This window comes from Blennius ocellaris (assembly GCF_963422515.1).
Source record: "Blennius ocellaris genome assembly, chromosome: 12".
Classification (NCBI taxonomy): Eukaryota; Metazoa; Chordata; class Actinopteri; order Blenniiformes; family Blenniidae; genus Blennius; species Blennius ocellaris.
Genome location: NC_137661.1, coordinates 18,806,844 through 18,827,678, shown reverse-complemented (window position 1 = coordinate 18,827,678; position 20,835 = coordinate 18,806,844). Strand labels below are relative to the sequence as shown.

At 40.8% G+C, this 20,835-nt stretch overlaps 1 protein-coding gene across 1 annotated transcript; it reads left to right on the top strand.

The window, feature by feature from the left end:
- The first annotated feature begins 404 nt into the window (after positions 1-404).
- Positions 405-18,904, top strand: cilp2 (cartilage intermediate layer protein 2). Its single transcript, XM_080506482.1, has 10 exons — positions 405-619; positions 6,725-6,790; positions 7,635-7,904; positions 8,114-8,296; positions 8,998-9,153; positions 9,239-9,556; positions 9,957-10,065; positions 10,937-11,094; positions 12,879-15,308; positions 15,399-18,904. The coding sequence occupies exons 1-9, from the start codon at positions 556-558 to the stop codon at positions 15,293-15,295; spliced, it is 3,741 nt and encodes a 1,246-aa protein (XP_080362608.1). The 5' UTR covers positions 405-555; the 3' UTR covers positions 15,296-15,308; positions 15,399-18,904.
- The last annotated feature ends 1,931 nt before the right edge of the window (positions 18,905-20,835 follow it).

Here is a 20,835-nt window from a genome sequence, read left to right as displayed (position 1 = left end):
TGCACGAAGAAAATAATTGTTTAAAAAAGTGTTAAATACAAAACTACAAAAGAAAAACACCTATTTTAAGCAACTACGTTCATATTTACACACACACACACACACACACACACACACACACACACACACACACACACACACACACACACACACACACACACACACACACACGCACTCTCTGTATGCATGTGTCTTTCCCACTCTACCCCCACCATACCCTCACCTTTTTTTTTCTTCCTCTCTTTGGACGATGATATGGGGGACCCAGATGTTACATTTCTCTGGCCAATGGTGAGAAGAGAGGGGCTGGATTGGTGTGCACTCCTGATGCCCCTTCTCTTAAAAGCGCCTGAGCTCCTGTCTCCAACTCAGCAACTGAACTCGCATGAGAGGGAGAAGCAGGAGAGACTCCACTCGACTCGCACCTGGAGAGCAGCGGCGGCCACGATCAGCTGTTGGAGAGCTGAAGAACCAGCTGTTTGCTCCTTCTGAAGTTTGTATCAATGCTGTAGGAGGTCATAGAGCAACACAAGCCACCTGAAAAGCATCATCGCAATGTTGGAATTAAATAAGGTGGCACTCCTGCTGTCTTTCCTGGCCTTGGTGGCTCTGGGCCAAGGTAAGTGAATACTCTTGATTTGAATATCATCATTATTATTTGATAAAATTACATCCAAAACCATGCAATCACAGAGAAATACTTTGAATGTAAAGTTGTTGACAAAATGATATCTGAAAAATAGCCAATTACAAGTTAGATCTTGCATTGATTATGACGATTTATTTTCCAAATATCTGTTTCTAATTTTTGTAATTACTCAAAAGCAGAGGGCCAGTAAGACTACTCACACATGTGCAATGCAACTGACAGTCGGGGGAGAGTTTTCTGAGTTGACGCCATTTCCCTCAGGATGTCAGGACAGGGTTTCTGGATGACTTTAGACAAATGTCAGGAGGTGAGCTCACTGATAAGACTAAAATCACATAGCTTGATTGTGCGTCTCCACTTGAATTACTCACGTTGTCGGAGTTTACTGTTCATTTGTTCACATGTTTGGCTTGTGGTGTCCCGCCCACCTCTCGATGACCTAACCAACCCCCAAGAGCACAAGTCCTTTGATTTTTAGATTGAAGACTTATAGGGAAAGTAAAGTGACGGCGTTGAAGTGATGGAGACTGAGTCATGTGTAAGAGTTACTCTAATCTGCACTGCCTAAATATCCACTTGGATAATCGGCAGGTCATGGAGATTAAGGTTTGAAGGCGGTGGTCTCTTAAACTCCTTGGAGTGCAGTTTGCCACAAAAAAGCCCTGTTGATGGAAAAAGTGCTGTTGGTCACAAAAAATATCCTCAGTGAAAATCACTTTGTTTCCATCACTAAAAGGTGAAGTTAAGTTGTTGCCATTATCAATAAAGTGAGGGCCTCCGTCATGAAAATGGTTCTCCAGCAACTTTTTTTTATTTTGACACAATTCCAAATAAAACATGTGTTTTTTCAACACTGGCTTATAGAAAGTTCATGCTATTTATTGATGGTTCTATTACAAGCTCTGAGAACAATGAAACACTACATATAAATGGTGGTTTACTGTGACGGAAGAGAACACTCCAACCCTAAAACGGACAGTAAAGTTTTTACGTTTCATGGCACGCTCTTTTAGCAGGACATCCACATGTTGCATTGAGGTGGTGTGTTTTTGTCCTGAGCTCACCTTCAAACTCAGTGCCAGCCGTCTCTGGAGACATAAAGCCAGTCACCTTGGGCGCAAAAATGTCAAATCTCATGGCTCGGGTTTCCAGCAGCTTGGCGTGCGCGTCGCTAAATGAGAAACTGGAATAGGCTGAGGAATAAAGAGAACAGGTGAAATGACTTTACCATCCTCTTTTGTTCCACCTGTCAATCTAGTGTGTCACTCTTTCCTTCTCCCTCTTTAGTGCCAACCCCCAGCCACCCCCACCCGCCTCGCTCTCTGCTACCAGCGGGATGACTGTGTATCTCCATCTGCCTGTAGTCTTCATTTTTTCTCCTCTTTGTCCAAATAGCCCCAAATATTTCTTCGCAAATATTTTACACTCATTTCTCTTCTCTGTCTTTCTCTTCACTCGTCAAACTCGCGCTTCTGCCAATCTCCACCGATTCCTCGCTTCCTCACTCCATCAAGCATTCCTCACTTTGTTTTCTGTCATTCTCTACGTACACCATAAAGCTCAGTGTTATGAGTCGAAGGTAACCACGGAATCTGTTGCTGGAGGCCCAGTGAAATGCAAAAGGAGCACTGTGGCATTATCACCTCGTCGCATTAATCTTCTCTTCTCTTCTCTTCTCTTCTCTTCTCTTCTCTTCTCTTCTCTTCTCTTCTCTTCTCTTCTCGTGAGCAGCTGGAGGGCTGTAGTGAGTCAGGCACCGGGGCTCGTTCTCCAGATGCTGACCAATGTCTGCTCCAAACCCAGAGCTGTCTGGCCAGCTGACTTTAATGACTGAGACTGGGATTACAACGGATCAAAGGAGAAGGGAGCAAATTCCCATTAATGACAACCTCCAAGCCATACCACATCTCTCTTTTCTGTTCTGCTCACTGAGTATTTATGCCGATACACATAGCTCTGTAGATATGCCAAGAAATTATTTACTGACAGACTAATCAGCTGCTTTCAATTTGGTGATTTCCAGCTTCTGGCTCTGTACCTGTGCACAGGTGCAAAAGTTCAAATGAGGACTTCGACATATTTGTAATGAAATACCGAGCTGCCCAAATCGTTTTAAATAGTACAGGGGGGCAAAGCTGTATTACACAAATACTTTATTTTAAGCACACAAATCCTTTGTTATAGTTTTGTAAATCCCTAAATCATGTGGTTGATTTGGGACATTAATTAATGTCAGGAACAAACAAAATTACCAATTTTAAAGAGATGCAGATGTTTTAGAGTTCAGACAAATTCTTGAAAAGAAGCACACAGGGGTATGAAATAGATGTAGATGCAAAGAGAAAGAGCAAATTACTCTGAAAACCCGAACTCACGCACCCACGCACACACACACGCACCTCAACTAAGAAGCAAGCCAAACATATAAATAGCTTCCACATGACACGGCAAACAGATAAACACATACTAAATCCCACACACATGAGGACACATCCCCTCGCATCACTCACCTTTCATATGAAATAACTTTGTTTCCTTTTATCTAAATTCAAGCAAATTTTAGATGAATGTTTAGGTGCACTTTCCTGATGTTTCTCATTTGTCCAGGGCTTCAGCTAATGCAATAAAACCTCAACCTCTTACAGAGCTTTGCTTTGTCCAATATATTATGTAACACAGGGTGGAAAGGTTTTTGTTTTCATGACTTCTCCTACTTGTAAGGATCTGGAATATCATAAACAGAATCCAGACCTTCTATTTGAGCCCAGTTGTTTTGCCAACATACATCTGGCAGTACAATACCTCCCGAATACAAATGAAAATAGTCCAGGTGCAACTTCATGAAATCCTGGACACCCCCCCACCCCACATTTCTTTTATCAGCAGCTTTGTTATTAGTTTTTGGCAAAATACAGAAAAACTCCAACTCGGAGAGTAAAAGGGCTGAGAGAAGCAGTGCTCTTGCAAAGCAACTGGTGTTTATTAATAGAAGAGTTGCCTTGGTGCATCCAGGCTTTGTGTATACTCATTGTGTCTCAATATGAACCAGGACCAGTGTGACATTTAGATCTAAAGCTGGTTCTCTAAAATAACACTTGTCATGATAAAAAGAGACAACAATGGACGTGCCTTGGGATAGAAAGTGATCCTGCTTATATCTCACATTGCATGGATTTCAAGAGCTATTTGGCTATAAGTGGAACTTATAGGTCTGCTTTATTATATTGGTGCCCCTGTAACTTATATGATTACCTTGTCCATTATTTACGAGGGTCAGAGTGAGGTAGGCTCAGGATATATAGACCTCCAGAGGGCTTTGTCATTTGAATGTAAACATATGTCATTTAGAAATGACTTATGCTGTTGTTTTTAGAATCGCCTGCCATCACTTTAACCAAAACCAAAAGTTTTTTTTCCCCAAACCTACACAACTGATCGAGAGTCAAACAACCCTAGAGCATCATAATGTATGTCGTAAAAGAAATGTACCTTTCAATAGGGATTTGTAATCTCTTTGAGAAGGAGAAGACAAATGTTATTTTTTCAATGAGTTTAGGAAACTTTTAGGTGTCATTTGGGAACATGGAAAAACAACATGGTTGACAGTTTGCGAGTGTTACATCAGCTGTGAGAAGTGAAAACAGTAAAAAGACTTTCATGCGTAAATCCAAAGTCGAGTACCTCAAAGATCATATGAATGAAGTTGGAGGATTTACTCTCGAGTTCTTGCCTTGCTCCTTTTGGCTAGAGAAAGTGTGTTACATATATTTTCATGAGGTAAATTCACTTACATACCAGCTACATAAAGCTGTGCTCCAATAAAATCCTACAGCTTTTAAAATTCATAGTGTTAACACGCTCCTCAGCAGCACATTGACTTCTGTATGTCTGCAACAGAGACTGTGCTAGTTTATACCTGCCATTACTGAGATCAATACCGCAATGTTTGCCCTCTGCTGGGGCTGATCTATGCTTCCTATACTAAAGCTGAAAAAAAACAAAAACATTAGTCACTCTGTAAAACTCAAAGAGCTGTTTACTATCTCATTTTCATTATCCAACATCTTGAACCAATAAAGAGCCAAGCATTCTGAGGTGGATTCCTTTTGTTTTTGTGTGAAAACGAGAACAAAAAAAATGTTATGCAACAGTAGCTGAAGTTCTGGTTGAGAGTTTCCTGGAAGTAAAGAAATTGGAAGTAAATGTACTCCAGAGCCACAAGTCTAAGTGTTAATAATGCAAAAGAAAAGGCCTGTTTATGTCCTGTTATCTGAAGGCTTGAAATGGTATTTATGGACTATTCACTGTAAACATACACTAATTGGCTATTGGGTGCATTGTTTGCTGAACTGCAGTGGCAGAAAAGACAATTTGTGTTTAAACAGCTTTTAAAATTTTACAAGGACAGGCACATAATTTGGGAGTAAAGAAGAGAATGTGAATCTGATTTGATTTACTCAACGAAATCTGAGGGCAGAGAAACATCTGCTTAGCAGATCAGTGTGAAAGCATTTGCTTCTGTTCATCAAGTTAGTCCAGTGAATCAGGCAGAGTAAGCCCATATAGAAATCTATCAATGGTTTTTAAAGCCTGAGGCATAAAGAAAACAACCACTGTGAGTGTCTGCCGACTCTCTGTGTTAAACAAAAACTGATGTATTACTTCTTTGGAGAGTGGAGTTTTGTTTGGCTGAGCTACTATCTGTCTTGTGCGAAAGTCTATCAAAAGACATTAAGACCTGAAAAGAAATGTTTTGGCATGACAACAAAGAATTGAAATAAGCCGTAAAACCAGTAGGGACTTTGATCAATACTGGTCTTTTTGCCGGGAGTATTTGGACATATAAGTGTCTCTGCAAGTGCTTGTGCGTGCTCGCGTGTGCATGCACGCGAGTGCACACATACACACACACGCCCACACACGCACACACAGAGATGCTACCTTTTTTTTCTGTCACTGACCAAGACATTTTTATTTTTTTACAGCACAATTAAACCCAGAAATGAAATGCGAAGCAAACAAGTGATGACATTTTGTCCTGCATGGAGATGATTCTGAAAGCATGAGGGGAAATATCCTGGTGCTTGTTGAATAAATCGCACAGCCTAAAGTGTCTGACCCATGTATTTTCCTTTTTAATAAGGCAATATTGGCTTGGCAATGCGGGAATTATTATGGCACTCAAGTGACTTAGTGGTGTGGGCATGTGATTTGTCACATCTGTACATCTGTGTGAGATCGGGGGGGGGGGGGGGGGGGGGGGGGTGATGGTGCAAGGTAAAGAGGTAAAGTAAAGTTCTCTGGCATGGCTGCTGTTTAACAGATGACTATGAATGCACTGATTTGACTCAGCTGGAGCTTGATTATCATCCTCAACAGCGGCTGCTTGTAGATGGATCAAGAGGAAAAGGAAGGACAGAGATGGAAAATAAAAAATCAGAGCTGGAGTATGAAAAGCTTCATGACAGACAAGGAGCACAGGGGAGATGATAGATGGAGAGACGGTGTTTGAGGGAATAGGTTGCAGGCCGCTGAGTCGGGAGAGCAGCAATTAGGGAGAAGTAGATAGAAATGCAGAAGAGTGGAAATCAAGTGTGGTAGATGCAGATGAAAGCGTACATGATTATAGAGTAGATAAAGGTAGACAAAAGTTTTCCTTACTTGCCAGTTTTTAAATGTCTATAGAACTCTGGCCAGAAGTAGGACAAAATGGAGGGAATACGTAAGGCGGTGTGTAATTAGAACAGCTCAAGCTTAAAGAAATAAGGCTGCTTTATTGTGCATACGTGTGCGTTCAGGATGCGTAAGGCTGTGCGAGAGTGCGCATATGAATATTTGATACACTAAATACTTCGACCTTAAGAGCTCCATTAATAACTGAGCATTAAAATGATCCTATATTAACAAAAAACAAAAAGTGCACTTACAAACACTTCACACATCTATTATATTGCTGTATTTATTTTATTACTAACATCAGGGTCTTAGAAAGCACAAAGCTAAATAATGGATTAAACCAAAGAACATTATATGGAGTCACCAACTAATACAATGTTGTTTTTCCTTTGTGTGCAGAGCCTATCAAGACCAGGAGCCAATCAGAAAGAAGCAGGAGGATGCGCGCTGATGCATACACAACAGGTAGAGAAAATTTGAGCTCCTCCAATTGTGAACGTTTCCAGTTCATCAATACACTTTTAAGATTTTGCTGATGGATTATTGTATGCTTTTTAAGCATAAAGCTGCATTACAAGACATGTTAATTATTCTCCATTTTATTGACACTGTCTGCTAAAATATGTAGACTTAAAATTAAACCATAATTTCCCCAGTGTTTTTAGGATTATCTCCGAATAGAGAATCTATTTTGTAGACATGTATAGTTGTCACAACTTATGGAAAAGTTTTGATCTTAAGAAAGATTGTACAAAAAGACTACCTGTTTTTAGTTTGTATTCAGATATATTTTCTTCCCCACAAAGAATTTACCTTTTTGATTGCGCCAATGCATTACGCAGTGCATAAAACCCTCTATTGGAATGCTGTGTTTAAATTTGATTTATTTTTCAATGTGTCATATTTCTGTTGAGGTCATTGCTCAGGTTTCAGAACATGCCACAGACCCCCACCCCCCAAAAAAACAACAACCCTGAGACAATATGCCTCATATGTCAAGCCGGAGGGCTCAGAAAGAAACCTGGACAATGCAGAGCTCTCAGGGGTCTGTGAAGTCTGTTTTAAATGGCTGTTGCAGATCTTCACTTGAAATTTGTAACGCATCCCTGCTGTTTTCCTCGTCGCTTTTTCTCGGTTCTGATCTATGTCCTCCCTCCATGTAACTGCAGCTTTAGCCTCTCAAAACCTTCCTCAGGATTTCTGGATCCTTGACTGCATTGTTTTGTTTCCCTTCTCACTTTTCTTTTCCATCTGAACTCTCCGTTTTCTTCATTTGTATCCATGGCTCGCCTCCACGTGCATCATTCAGGCGTGACTGAGTGGACGTCTTGGTTCAACATCGACCATCCTGGGGGAAATGGAGACTACGAGCGGCTGGAGGCCATTCGTTTCTACTACAGGGAGAGAATATGTGCTCGGCCCTCTGCCATGGAGGCTCGTACCACAGACTGGGTGGCAGCGGCAGACACCGGGGAGGTGGTCCACTCCAGCCTGGAGAAAGGCTTCTGGTGCATCAACAAGGAACAGCCATATGGCCGCGTCTGTTCCAACTATCACGTCCGCTTTCAGTGTCCCCCAGGTAGTCCTAATGACAGCAGGTCAGGGCTGTACAAGCTGTCTTTTTACAGATTTGAACAGTCAGTCAAACACGTTCACATGCATGTGACCACTGCCCACTGTGAAGAACCTTGAATCGTTTTTTTTTCTAAGAACCAGTGATGCAATATGAATAAAAACTCTCAAGTGTGACAAATATGTCACACTCTTCTCTTCAATGTGTGTGTTTAGTGCAAAGCTACTGGACAAACTGGAGTGAGTGGGGTCCCTGTTCCACAACAGCTTGTGATGATGTGGGAATCCAGGTCCGACGGAGGAAATGTGTGAGCGCTCAGCCTATGCCTCTTTTGCTGGTGCCAGCATGTCAGGGGTATCATTCAGAGAGGAGGGAGTGCTCCACACCTCCATGCACAGGTGATCACACACAACTATCATCTTTTTTTTTTTTTTTTTTTTTCTTTTTTACATATGTTGTCTTCAAACTACACAGAACAGAATAATTTCGACTTGGAGCTGTCTTGTTTACAATACAATAGAAATAAATGTTTAAATCAATGGTCTGTACAGGCAGAATATTGTCTCATTAGATTATTGTATAAAGACACATTTGAAACTGAGTTCCACTAAAGATTGGGATGACATTTCAGATGTAAATACATGATACAATTGATTGCGATTTAACAAACAACACAGCTCCAAAAACTTGAGAAAGGAATAACATATGATGAAAAAGTAAGTGGCAATGGTTAAAGATAGCATTTGAAACCAATTGGATGGATTGGCAACAGGCCAGTAAGACAGTTTTACAGAGTTTCTCAGAAGTAAAAATTGGCAGAGGTTCACCAATCTGTTAAAAAACTGTCTAAACATTAAAAAGAATGTTCTTCTTCCTGAAATTGTAAAGACTTTGAAGATTCCTCCATCCATCCCACATAATTTTAGTAGATCATCCAGAGAATCTGTGGAATTCTCTGTGATTTATGGAAAGGAATGAAGGTCGATATTAGATGTTGGGAGCTGCAAATAATTGCATCCTGCTGTTGTTTACAATTTATACATTATTTTATACATAAAAAAAAGATTGATTTCCAACTAACTCATTACTTTATGCACAGCTGAGTGGAGCAAGTGGGGTCGTTGGGGGAGCTGTTCAGTAACCTGTGGTGGAGGTCGCAGGGTTCGGAGAAGGACCTGTGTGAGGACATCGGAGACAGTGCATTGTAATGGGCGGCCTGTTGAAATGCAGAAGTGTGGAAAGAGCCCATGTCCAGGTATTCAGTGACACACTATCAATAGCAATAATTAAAAATCTCAATGTTGGTGTCTCTTTTATATAATGTTGATACTTTTCAACAGCCAAATGCCAGCACATGTGCACTGAAGGCCGTCCGAGTGAGGACTGCAGCCGCTGTGTATGTGACGGCCACATCCTGCATGGAGAAGTGCACAGTGTGACCGGTGTCCCCGTTGCAGGGGCATTTGTTGCTTTAGCCAGCAATCCTCAGGTCATCCTTGCCCGTACTGATACTAAAGGTCAGTTCAAGCTCACTGGAGTCTGCTCCTCCACATCGACCTTGATCACCATCAGGAAGGAGAAGTTTGTCCCGGTCTCTGTCTCCACCGCCAGTAATGCCACCGGGCTGTCCTGGATACAAGCTGTTCTCAGATCAGCAGGTGAGTGCAGATAGATGAAAGCATGGCTGTTAAAAATGAAGTATAGCTCTTAAATTAGGTTTTTATTACAACAGAACCCTGATTTTTTATGATTTTCTTCAGTCAACATCGATAAATGATCTAACTCACAGACCTTTAAAAACAGGAAATTGACAACTATACAAGACAAATAGTTGTTACCATTTTAAAACCTTCTAAATTGCATGGAAACTACATAAAAACAGGCCTGTGCGGCTTTTGAAGGCGTAATTCCCCCAACAATCATTTACTGTAAGCAGAGACCAGAGTGACAATAAAGTGTAGCGAATGACTGAGCTTTATGGGTTCTCTTTACCCTGAGGTACCATTTACAACAATCAGAGTAAAGTCTTGAGGATTTGCTGCTTTCTGGTTTCCACAGAGAAGCCGTACATTGTGAAGCACCCTGAGGACAAAGTGCGGTACGAAGGAGGACGAGTGCTCTTTTGCTGCAAAGCAACAGGTTCACCAACACCTGACAAATATTACTGGTGAGATGAAAACCAGCTCAATAGATATTATGATCTTTATAACTGCTTTTCCATGTTCTGAAATTTGAAAAACAAGTCTTTATTTGTAAGAATTGAGTTTTACTTCTGATGTTTTGAGATCTATATAACAGAATGCAGTAGTCATATTATTGTAAATAACACAATTTTAATCTAATTCTATCCACAAACCATCTATATATTAAGTACTTTGAGCTTACAGTGCAGGGAAATGGGTTTTCAGTAATATATGAGAACTTCAGGCATGTGGCATTTCAAACACATTATTCTTCATTTCTCATGGTCATGTTCATGTAATGTGAATAACAATGTGTACCAATATAGAAATACACGCAGCAATCAGCTCTAGAAAAGAGAATCATATAAATATTTTATAGTAGAGTGGAAATATTGCTTCGGGAACTTGATGACTGCAATGAGGGGAAATAACTTAATATAAGATGATGTGCATTTAGTTACATTTAAGTTAGTGAAGTTTCCCTGAGCTTTATTTTGTTGTCACTGTCTGTCCTACTCCCTGCTGCAGCACTATGAGCATTATTTAACAATAACTGTCTGAGTGCCTCAGATACAAACATTTTACTTACCTTCATAAAAGTTGTCTGCTACTGTCTATATCCATCCAACACAGAGAAAGAGAAACCGAGTCAAACGCTCACAGAAATGACTGACTAATCTAATTAAAATAGAAGGTATGTGTGTTTTAACATAGAAGTCAGAATACCTGGAGAAAATCAATTAAAGTGGAGGTGTTGAGACGGGGCCGTGAGGACACAATCCTTACAGCTACACCAAAGATGCACAATTTTTTTGTTAAAACAATTGACTTTCTGTGTGCTTACGTTTTATGAAGGTACCACAATGGGACTCTTCTGGACAGGAAGGTGTACAAGTATGAAGAAGATCTCATCCTGCGTGATCTGAAAGCTGAGCAGTCGGGACAATATTATTGCAAAACAAGCAGCACTGTGGGAAGCATCAAGTCATCTCCAGCTCTCCTTACCGTGATCGGTATGTGTTGTACAGGATCTCAAACAGTAAAGTTGTAGTATACTGTAATTACAACAAAATTACCATGATCATGGCAAACAGCACACAAGGATTATAGCTCGGAATGGCTGATATCCCAGTAAGTCTGACAGTGATGTATTTAGTCATAATCTTCCATGGGATCAAATATAACCACTGACAAAAAGCTAACAACCGCAATTCATTTTCAAGCAACTGCCTCAGAGATTAAATACACAGTTTAATAGGAATATCAGTGCTGAGCTCTAACCAAGTGATCCATGAAACACAGCCGTGGATTTAGAGGAATCAGAGAAAACCACAGTGTCCTATGACTAAACGAGAGGGAAAAGTCACCTAATTAACCAAGGGATATGGTACAAGAGATATTTCTCACACACACACACACACACACACACACACACACACACACACACACACACACACACACACACACACACACACACACACACACACACACACACACACACACACACACACACACACACACACACACACACACACACACACACACACACACACGCCCGCTCACGAGCATGCAAGCACCCATGCATGAACATAAAAAATTTCAGTCCAGTTACAATCTGACTGAGCCCACGAGGAATGTGCTTTAATTCAGTTTTTAGTTTACCTTGGATGAAATTACAGCTTTCTAAACAGAGATTCTTTATCGTGCGGGATGGCGCTGGACACTGAAAAACCCCACACCATATTTCTCTAGAACACTAACTGTCGAGATGAAACCCAAAATTGACAATAAATCCTGTTTATTTTTTTCTATTCGGTGTCCGTCTAGGGTGTGTTTTCACTTCTGTGAAGGAGAGCTTCACATTGCTTGGAAGTTAAAACACAGCTCAACAAGCAAAGCTTCCATGGAACAGTGTTCAAACTGTTCTTGACCACATAGAACTCTCAACTCTTTAAAACCACCTTAATCAGTTACCTCTGGTTTTTTTTTCCAAATCCAAAAACTTCAAGTACAGTTAACAAGTTTGCAGATGTTGCGTTATTGATCATCACAGAAAGTCTACAGTATATTCTATCAAAAAGGCTACCGGCACTATGGCAGTGATGCACAAATCACATCCCTCCATGTGTCTGCAATTACGGTGTTACTGGGAAGATGGGGAGCTTAATAGCGCTACTCGACTACAACCTTCACCGTGATATCATGCACATTAATTACCCTGCCAATGTCTGGGTGAACAATCAGCCCTTCTTTCCAGCTCCCAGTTGGAAGGTTGGTAAATAAATGTTCTCTTCAACTTCATGTCCAATTACCATTTCACAGTCCAACTTGGCAACTATAGGCACCTTCAAGCCATGCAGACATTGTCTGTGTGTGTGTGTGTGTGTGTGTGTGTGTGTGTGTGTGTGTGTGTGTGTGTGTGTGTGTGTGTGTGTGTGTGTGTGTGTGTGTGTGTGTGTGTGTGTGTGTGTGTGTGTGTGTGTGTGTGTGTGTGTGTGAAATGAAGGGCATTCATATATTCAACTTCCAACTCATTAACATACTCACTCAATAAACGCAATACTCCATTTATATCACATTTAACGCCTCATTTCAGAGAAGTCAGAACTTAACTCGTGTAACACTGTGATGATTGCTAAATTATCACATGTCAAATTAAATGTCACTGCCGTTAACCCTGTACATTTGTTGGCATTGGAAACTTATATGATGTCAGTATAACTTTGACATGTGCACACACAATTTCACATGTGCCTCATCACTACTGCTTTAATGCAATGTCTTGTCCAATTCACAGCAAAGGGAACACCGGCCTGCAATTCCACACCTGAGGCATACAAAGTCAGACTTCCAGTGGACTGCATTCAACCTGGGACCAACTCGAAGTACTATGACGCCGGCCGCTGTCCTCACAACAAATGCGCTGGTTCCCTTGATTTTGATTTACGATGCAGAGATGGAGCTGGATTCTGCTGTGGAGTCCAGCATATGGAAAGCCGTGTCATTGACTGTGGTAGCTATAGCCTTCCGATCAAAGCTGTGACCCAGTGCACCTGTCAGAAATGTGTACAGCCCACCGTGCTGGTTCGTGGTAGAGTGGTGACAGCTGACAATGATGAGCCACTCCGATTTGGGCACGTCTACATTGGTAAAGAGAGAGTGGGTACCACAGGATACCAAGGAGGGTTTACATTACAGATCAGTCCTGATACACAGAGATTGGTTGTTAATTTTGTTGACCCCGCTCAGAGATTCGTTGACACTCCCAAAGTTTTCCTCCTTGACAAAAAAGGTGGCTCCATCTACCATAATGTAAAAGTGATGAGAAAGCAAGCACCAATTGATATCGAGGCAGGAGAGACTAATTCTATTGACCTTGGAGACATTGAAGGAGAAGACCCCATTGGGCAGCTGGTCATCCCTGCTAATTCATTCCATAAGGACAATGGCGACATTTACGAAGGAACTGTAAAAGCCAGCGTCACATTTATTGACCCAAGAAACATCACGACAGCAGCAGCAACTCCTGGGGACCTCAACTTTGTGGACGATGAGGGAGACATGCTTCCGTTGAGGACATATGGCATGTTTTCTGTGGACTTCAGAGATGACACCAACAAAGAGGTTCTTGGAGCTGGAGCAGTCCAAGTTCTTCTTGACACACAACATGTCAAAATGGAAGAACACATTCCCAAAATGAAACTGTGGTCTATGAACCTTGACACAGGAGTCTGGGAAGAAGAGAGTGACTTCTCTTACAGTAAAACAACTACCGGTGGTCATGGGCGAAGCAAACGTGAGGAGCGCACATTCCTCATTGGAAACATGGAGATCAGAGAACGTCGCCTCTTCAATTTAGACGTGCCTGAAAACAGACGCTGTTATGTCAAAGTTCGTGCTTACATGAGTGACAAGTTCCTTTCTACTGAACAGTTGGAAGGTGTAGTAATTACTTTGATCAACTTGGAGCCCAAACCCGGTTATTCCGCTAATCCCAGGGCATGGGGACGGTTTGACAGCGTAATAACTGGGAACAATGGGGCCTGTTTACCAGCTTTCTGTGATGCCCTGAGGCCGGATGCATACACAGCTTACGTCACTGCTATGATGGGTGGAGAAGAGCTGGAGGCGGCTCCTTCAACTCCAAAGATGAATCCAAACATTATTGGAGTGTCTCAGCCCTATCTTGAAAAAATTAATTACCAGCGCTCAGACCATGAGGATCCAGCCTTGAAGAAAACAGCTTTCAAAATCAACTTGCCCAAACCAAACCAAAACAATCTTGATGAGACAAATGGACCTATTTATCCATACCAGAATTTATTAGCTTGTGAAAATGCCCCATTGGATGCAAATCATTTCAGATTTTTTCGAGTGGAAAAGGACAAGTATGAATATAATGTTGTTCCCTTTGAGGAGAATGATTTGACAACGTGGACCGGAGACTACCTATCCTGGTGGCCTAATCCTCAAGAATTTAGAGCATGTTTCATCAAGGTCAGGATCCAGGGCCCGAAGGAAGTTATGGTCAGGACAAGGAACTTTGGAGGAACACACCGAGAGACAAAGGGCAAACTTTATGGCATTAGGGACATTCGCAGCACCCGGGACATGCGGGAGGCCAACACTTCAGCAGCCTGTGTGGAGTTCAAATGCAGCGGAATGTTGTATGATCAAGCTGATGTGGACAGATCCCTCATATCTATTCTTCCCCAAGGGAACTGCCGTCGGCTCACCACCAATGGCCTCCTACAAGAGTATCTCATTAAACATCCCCCAGTGGCTCAAAATAATGAGTCCCATGCGCTCACCATGCTGGCACCAGTTGATCCTTTGGGACACAATTATGGCATCTACACAGTCACCGACCAGAATCCCAAAGTTGCCAAGGAAATTGCGATTGGACGATGCTTTGATGGCACCTCTGATGGTTTCTCCAGAGAAATGAAATCAGACTCTGGAATAGCACTGACTTTTAGCTGTCCAGAGAGGAAAATTAACAGGGAAAGCCTTTTCCAGCGTCTGCAGACGAACCCAGGTCAGACATTGTCTCAAATGGCAAGGGACATGAGAGAATTAGAGGGTCTACAGGTGCAGAGATCGTCCACCCAGGTGGTGGCTTTTCCCTCGGAGCAGCAGGGCAGGACCCAGGGTCGGAGAGTTAGCTCTTCAACCAGGAGAAGAGTGTCCATGCGCACACAGCAACGTCAATAAGAGCATCCAAAAAGTATGTTTCAATAAATCTATTTGATCCATGACTGTCATACAGATTGTAATCTCAAAATGATTTATATGTTCTTTCTTATTTTTTTTCTAGGTCTTCAGTTCAAGCTGATAGGGTGACATCAAGTCCAGACACTAAAGATTGTCTGTCCATCTTGACTATTTAAAAAGAAAAAATGAAACACAAAACTGAGTTAGACAATCATCAAGTATGATTGGCAGCATTCAATAGTTTGATGCTTACTTGAAGGCTTTAGCAGAAGTTTTACTCTTTCCAACCTGAAAGATTAGAATCATCAATCCATGACTGTGACTGGGTGAACTTAATCAATTGTTGTTGTTGTTTTTTTTCCTCCAATTTGATGGTTGAGATATTCATGGGTCTAATCTGTGGCATATTATTTTCACCACGGTGGATGCTTTTGCTGACACTGTTTGACGCTTCAGTAGGAATCAAACCCTCACAAATTCTGAATACCATAGAAACACTTCTTAATTAGCCCACACTTCCTCTGAACTCTTATATTTTGTAAAGAACAAGGGAAAAAATTAACACAAAACAAAAAATTAGGAACTTGTTGTCTGCAGCATGTACGGAGTCCTTTTTCCTACTAACTGGTAAAAGTTCTCAACCAAGAATCGATAGTCAAAAGATGCAGTTGGGTGAGACCTGCCATCCAGGGGACAGAGGATGCTTTCAGTCAAGCTTGTTAATATTTTTTCATTGGAGCACTCCTCTGCCAACTGTGACTCAGCCAGACACTCTTTCACACCTACTTAAAATGTGCAAGACCACAGTTGTTGCCAAGACAAGAATAAATCTCACCAATTGTGGGCAGTCAATAAAGACACAATAAGATGCAACACAGACATTTGAGATCAATGTATGCCCCCCCCCCCCTCCTTGCATTCAACATCATTACATCACCCGAGAAAATATTTCATTGTTCCAACATGAAGCTCATTCAGGGTCTAAATGAACTTTGTTTTTGTTGTTAGTGAAGTGTGTGTGAGTTGCCTTTGTATGTTGAAGTGCAATAACTATAATTAAACTTGACAATGAGTACAATTCAGCATGCTTTTAGCTGCAATTGTGGACATGAAAAGTGCTGATGGTGAGTGAAACAACTCCTGCATCACAAGTAGCAGGTAGGGTAACTAAAGTGCTTGGGATCTTTCACAGAACTTATTTTGTGTGAATTTCAGCCATTAATTCTGCTATGTAATCATCATTTAACATTTTCCTACTGCTGCATGCCTCAGATAATGTTAAAGCTTGGACATCATGAATAACTTCTCAGCTTCAGAGTGCAGTCTTGTTAGTATGGTTTTACTATTTTCAGCAAAGCTTTTTTACATCACTGAAGGACACTTCATGACTCTTGACTCTTAGGTAGATAAAAATGTCTTTGTTTATTGGCCAAGGTTTTATAGATCCTGTCCAGGAAATAGTATAAGTGAGAATCAGAGTAAATGTAAACTAAGCATCTTCAAATGTAAGACAGGTGGCAATTCTTCTGAATGTTGTATTAAATGGCGTCAGGAATGAAGTTTACTCACAAGCAAAAGCGTCACACTTCTTTTTTGATCCTCATGTTTATACTTGTAAAAGCTTCAAACTTTTTTTTTTTTTTAACTGCAGAAGCTTACAGAGCCAAGGAAGAAATTCTTGAAGCTGAACTAATTCAAACCCAAAGAAGTGGCACTGTGGCAATTGGAGAAACCTCTTGAGGCTGATAAGTAAATATAAGCCTTCTGCTAATTAAAAAATAAATGTCAGGTTCTCTTGAGGACTGTTGAAACATGTTGACCGTGACATTTGTAAACAGCCAAACAAGCTGGTTTCTAGAAACGTACTCCAACGTTAAGTAATTAACAACATATTGGACCCAAAAACATTATAGCCAGATACACTTGCTATGAAAATGACTCTTAGGTCACAGTGAAGTTGACCACTCACTTCAATCAGTATGTTCTCGTTTTATTTATTCTTTATTTGTTTCTTGTTTTGTTTTTTTGTGCTAAATTCTTACTTAACATGTTCCAAAGGGACGTTTGTTGAGGAACCGCATGCAGCTGACGCCACTTTAGAGAGCGCCTTCCATTAAATATGAAGAGAAGTACACTTCAGAGAAACACTCAAAATTGAACAATGTAGATTGACAGGCAGCAATACCTTCGCCATTATCACTGACCTCTTTAATCACAGGCCTCTGGGCTTTCCACGACTGAACACTTCACATCTCCACATGAAAACAAACATCTTGCAGATGCAGCATCCACCCTGTAAGAAAGGGGCTGATTGGATCCAGGTGTAGGAAGAGATAAGTCCTGAAAAAAAATGCAATGATGTGCGTGAGGTCAGCTGAGGAGGCCCAACAGATGTAGAGCAACCGAAGGAAATGTTAGACCAAAGACATCAAGAGACAAAGAAGCGAGATTATCTGGTGATGGATTTAATCATTTTGGGGTACAGTTCGTTTAAAGGGAAAAAAAACGAGAGGAAAATATGAGTGCTCTTTGGCCTGGCAGCCCATCACTTATAGGATTTTGAGCTTTCAAAGTGGTTGCACATGGATGTAGATTTTTCTCAGAGGGTGCTCTGACAGGAGAATTGGTGTATTCGTGAAGAGAAGTTATCAGGGGAGTTTGAGGGACAAGGTAACAATAGGTTTCTGGGTAAACCATTATGTGAGACTTTACGAGTTAGCTATGCTCTTCAAGCAGCTCATATTTTTCTTTGAGAAACTTATTTTAAGTTAAATAGATGGAGCTATATTGAAATGAGTTGAGCCTGGCAAGAGTTTATTGGTAGAGGGAAAATGATGCTATTCAAAAAATGTTTTGTCTTTACTGTCTTAAACATCTCACGTTTGGCAATTTTTTACCTTGGGGCTGTGTCAAACAAAACGACTTAACTGCCTCAAATTTCAACTTTCGGTAAGAAAGTCAATACATTTTGAAAAATGGGAAACTATTCCTTTCATGACTTCAGGAAACTCTTGCTGCAGCTGTTCTGAAGTGTTGAGTGATTGGAAACTGGAAGTTCATAAGGTATTTTCATCCATTTATGCTCACGGTTATAAAACGCGTGCAGTTATGTGAGAGTTGATATTAGGAAAGCGAATCTGCAAGGCAGACTGTGATTTTTCCAAAGAACTTGACCTGACGTTGCCTTTCTGCCACACCTCTGCTAACTGCCACTATTTGGCCTTCATGCAAAAAGACGCTTCTCTGAATTCAGCAGAAGACTCTGACAATTTGTCGCTAACTTAAGCATGAAGAGATTCAATTTTCACTTCTGTAAGGTCCAGCTCGTCTCACTGAGATTGTAAGTTATTCAGAAGGTCATTATTGACCGTTTAAATCACTTTCTGCAACATGTGGAGAAGTGTCTTTGCCACTATGGATCACATGGAGGAAGCCTGAGTACTGAAAAAAAAACAAATGACAGAAATTAACTCTTAATAATAGTCTGCAACGCTAACTATTGCATGGTGATTCTGATCGCTTAGTTTGTCCTTGAACTAAGTCTTTTTGTGTAAATTGTGTATTGTATTGCATCTGCTATAAATGTATGAACAAAAAATTGTAAATAAATCATTTTGTGTAGAAATTTTGATGGCGTTCTGTGAATTACATGACATAGTTGCATTGAAATTTAAAAAGGTTTAACAAGAAATCATTTTGATCAAAGTCATGACAAAAATATAGTTATGACACAAATAATTTATTTTTGTTAAGTAATGACGCAAATTAATAATATTTCAACTTTACATGAGCGCAATGAACAAATTATGAAATTCTCAATAAATATAAAAACAACAGGTGAAGCCTCAAAGGATATTTTAGGCCACATAAATACTTGTACAAACAACACACACCTTAAATGAATAAATCATAACAAATACATCTTATGTGAACAAAACTTTATATTAAAAGCTTAATATGAATTCTCCTTATATGAAGTGTTAAGTTTACAAAATGTAAAAAAGTCTCCTGCATAATGTACACTTTGACTTTCCTAAAGACACAAAACAGCTTCATCTCCACTGTGCGTCCCCTTCGTCCCCTTTACACTCCGGGTGATGAGTTATAACATAACAGGGAGACCTCTGGTGCACATAACAGACATTTTTTTTAGGAATTATTGTTGTAATAAAGTCACACAACAGGGAAGCCCAGTAGGGAGGGCAAAAAAAGAGAGTACTAAGCGAAGTGTCATTGACACCGTCATGAGTGGACTCTGTACGCCTGCCAGAAAATATAGAGAGACTTCCCTGACCACTGAGGAGGAAAGAAAACACACTTGCATCAGTGCACACTGACACACGCGTACACGCACGGCTAAAAAGCATATTTTTCTTGAGTCAATGGTGCATCTTATGTCATGAACCTTACCCTGGCGCATCACTAACCGTTTCTCCTAAACCCCATTGCGACAATAACAGGCAAACCTCTATCTGTAAAAAAAATCAGGAATGAGAGGAAAGGTTGGTGGAGATGTCTGAGAACTTAATGTGTCACCACTTGTAGCCAGTGTCCACCACCCCAAATGCTTAAAGTCTGAATTGGATTAAAATTAGTTAAGAAGCCAAAAAATATAAGAATCTTGCAGCACCTCACTGAAACATGTATTTAACTTTAAAGGGATCATATTGCACAGCTTTTCAACACTTTTACATGGGTCTCATTGGCCCAAAAACATATTCAAAGCTTGATGCCCAAAATCTAGCTGTTCCTTGATTGTCATCCATTTGAATAGTGGATCATATGAGCTGCATTTAGAATCTGCTGTGTTTATGTGAGCTGGACTGCCTCCACCCACACATGCCCATCTTGAGAAGAGAAGGAAGTGCTTCCTCGCGTGGTGCCATGTGCCATAGCGGAGCTGCCTGATTGCGGGAGGAGTCAAAGGGGGGGCCTACCTTGATAGGGATTGGCTAAACCCCCGATGAGACTATATATGGTTTGATTTCTCATTTGCTGCTTGGAACATACACTTTTTGAAAATCCAAACAAGTCAGAGAGATGACAGACTTTCTTCATATGGGGAATCATTATTCTAGGAAAACCATTAGAAAGTGAATTTTGCATACTATGACCCCTTTAAGAAATTTCACAACTCAGAAAGTGTCCCTATCAGTTTGGGAATTCAATTCAACTTTGATGAGGAAGGAACAATTATCATTTGATAGTTTAGTTTGGCAATTTAATGACAGTTAATAGAAGATATTATACATTACAACTTGGCAACACACAACATGAGAGCATAATAAAGTTACACCTACATTGCTAATTCCAAAGTTCTTGTCAACCAACTCTCCCTCAACGTCCCTCCTGGGGTTGTCACATAGGATTTTGGGAACAGTGGGACTCAAACAAGTAGACTTCTCTCCACGATCTTGTTTCTCAACATGTAGGCCACACTAGTGGCCTTATTGTCCCCATCATCCAACAGAGAAGCAATGATGAGCACCAATGGTCTAATCAAATAGTGAACACAGTTACAGTCAGCAGTGACTCCAAAT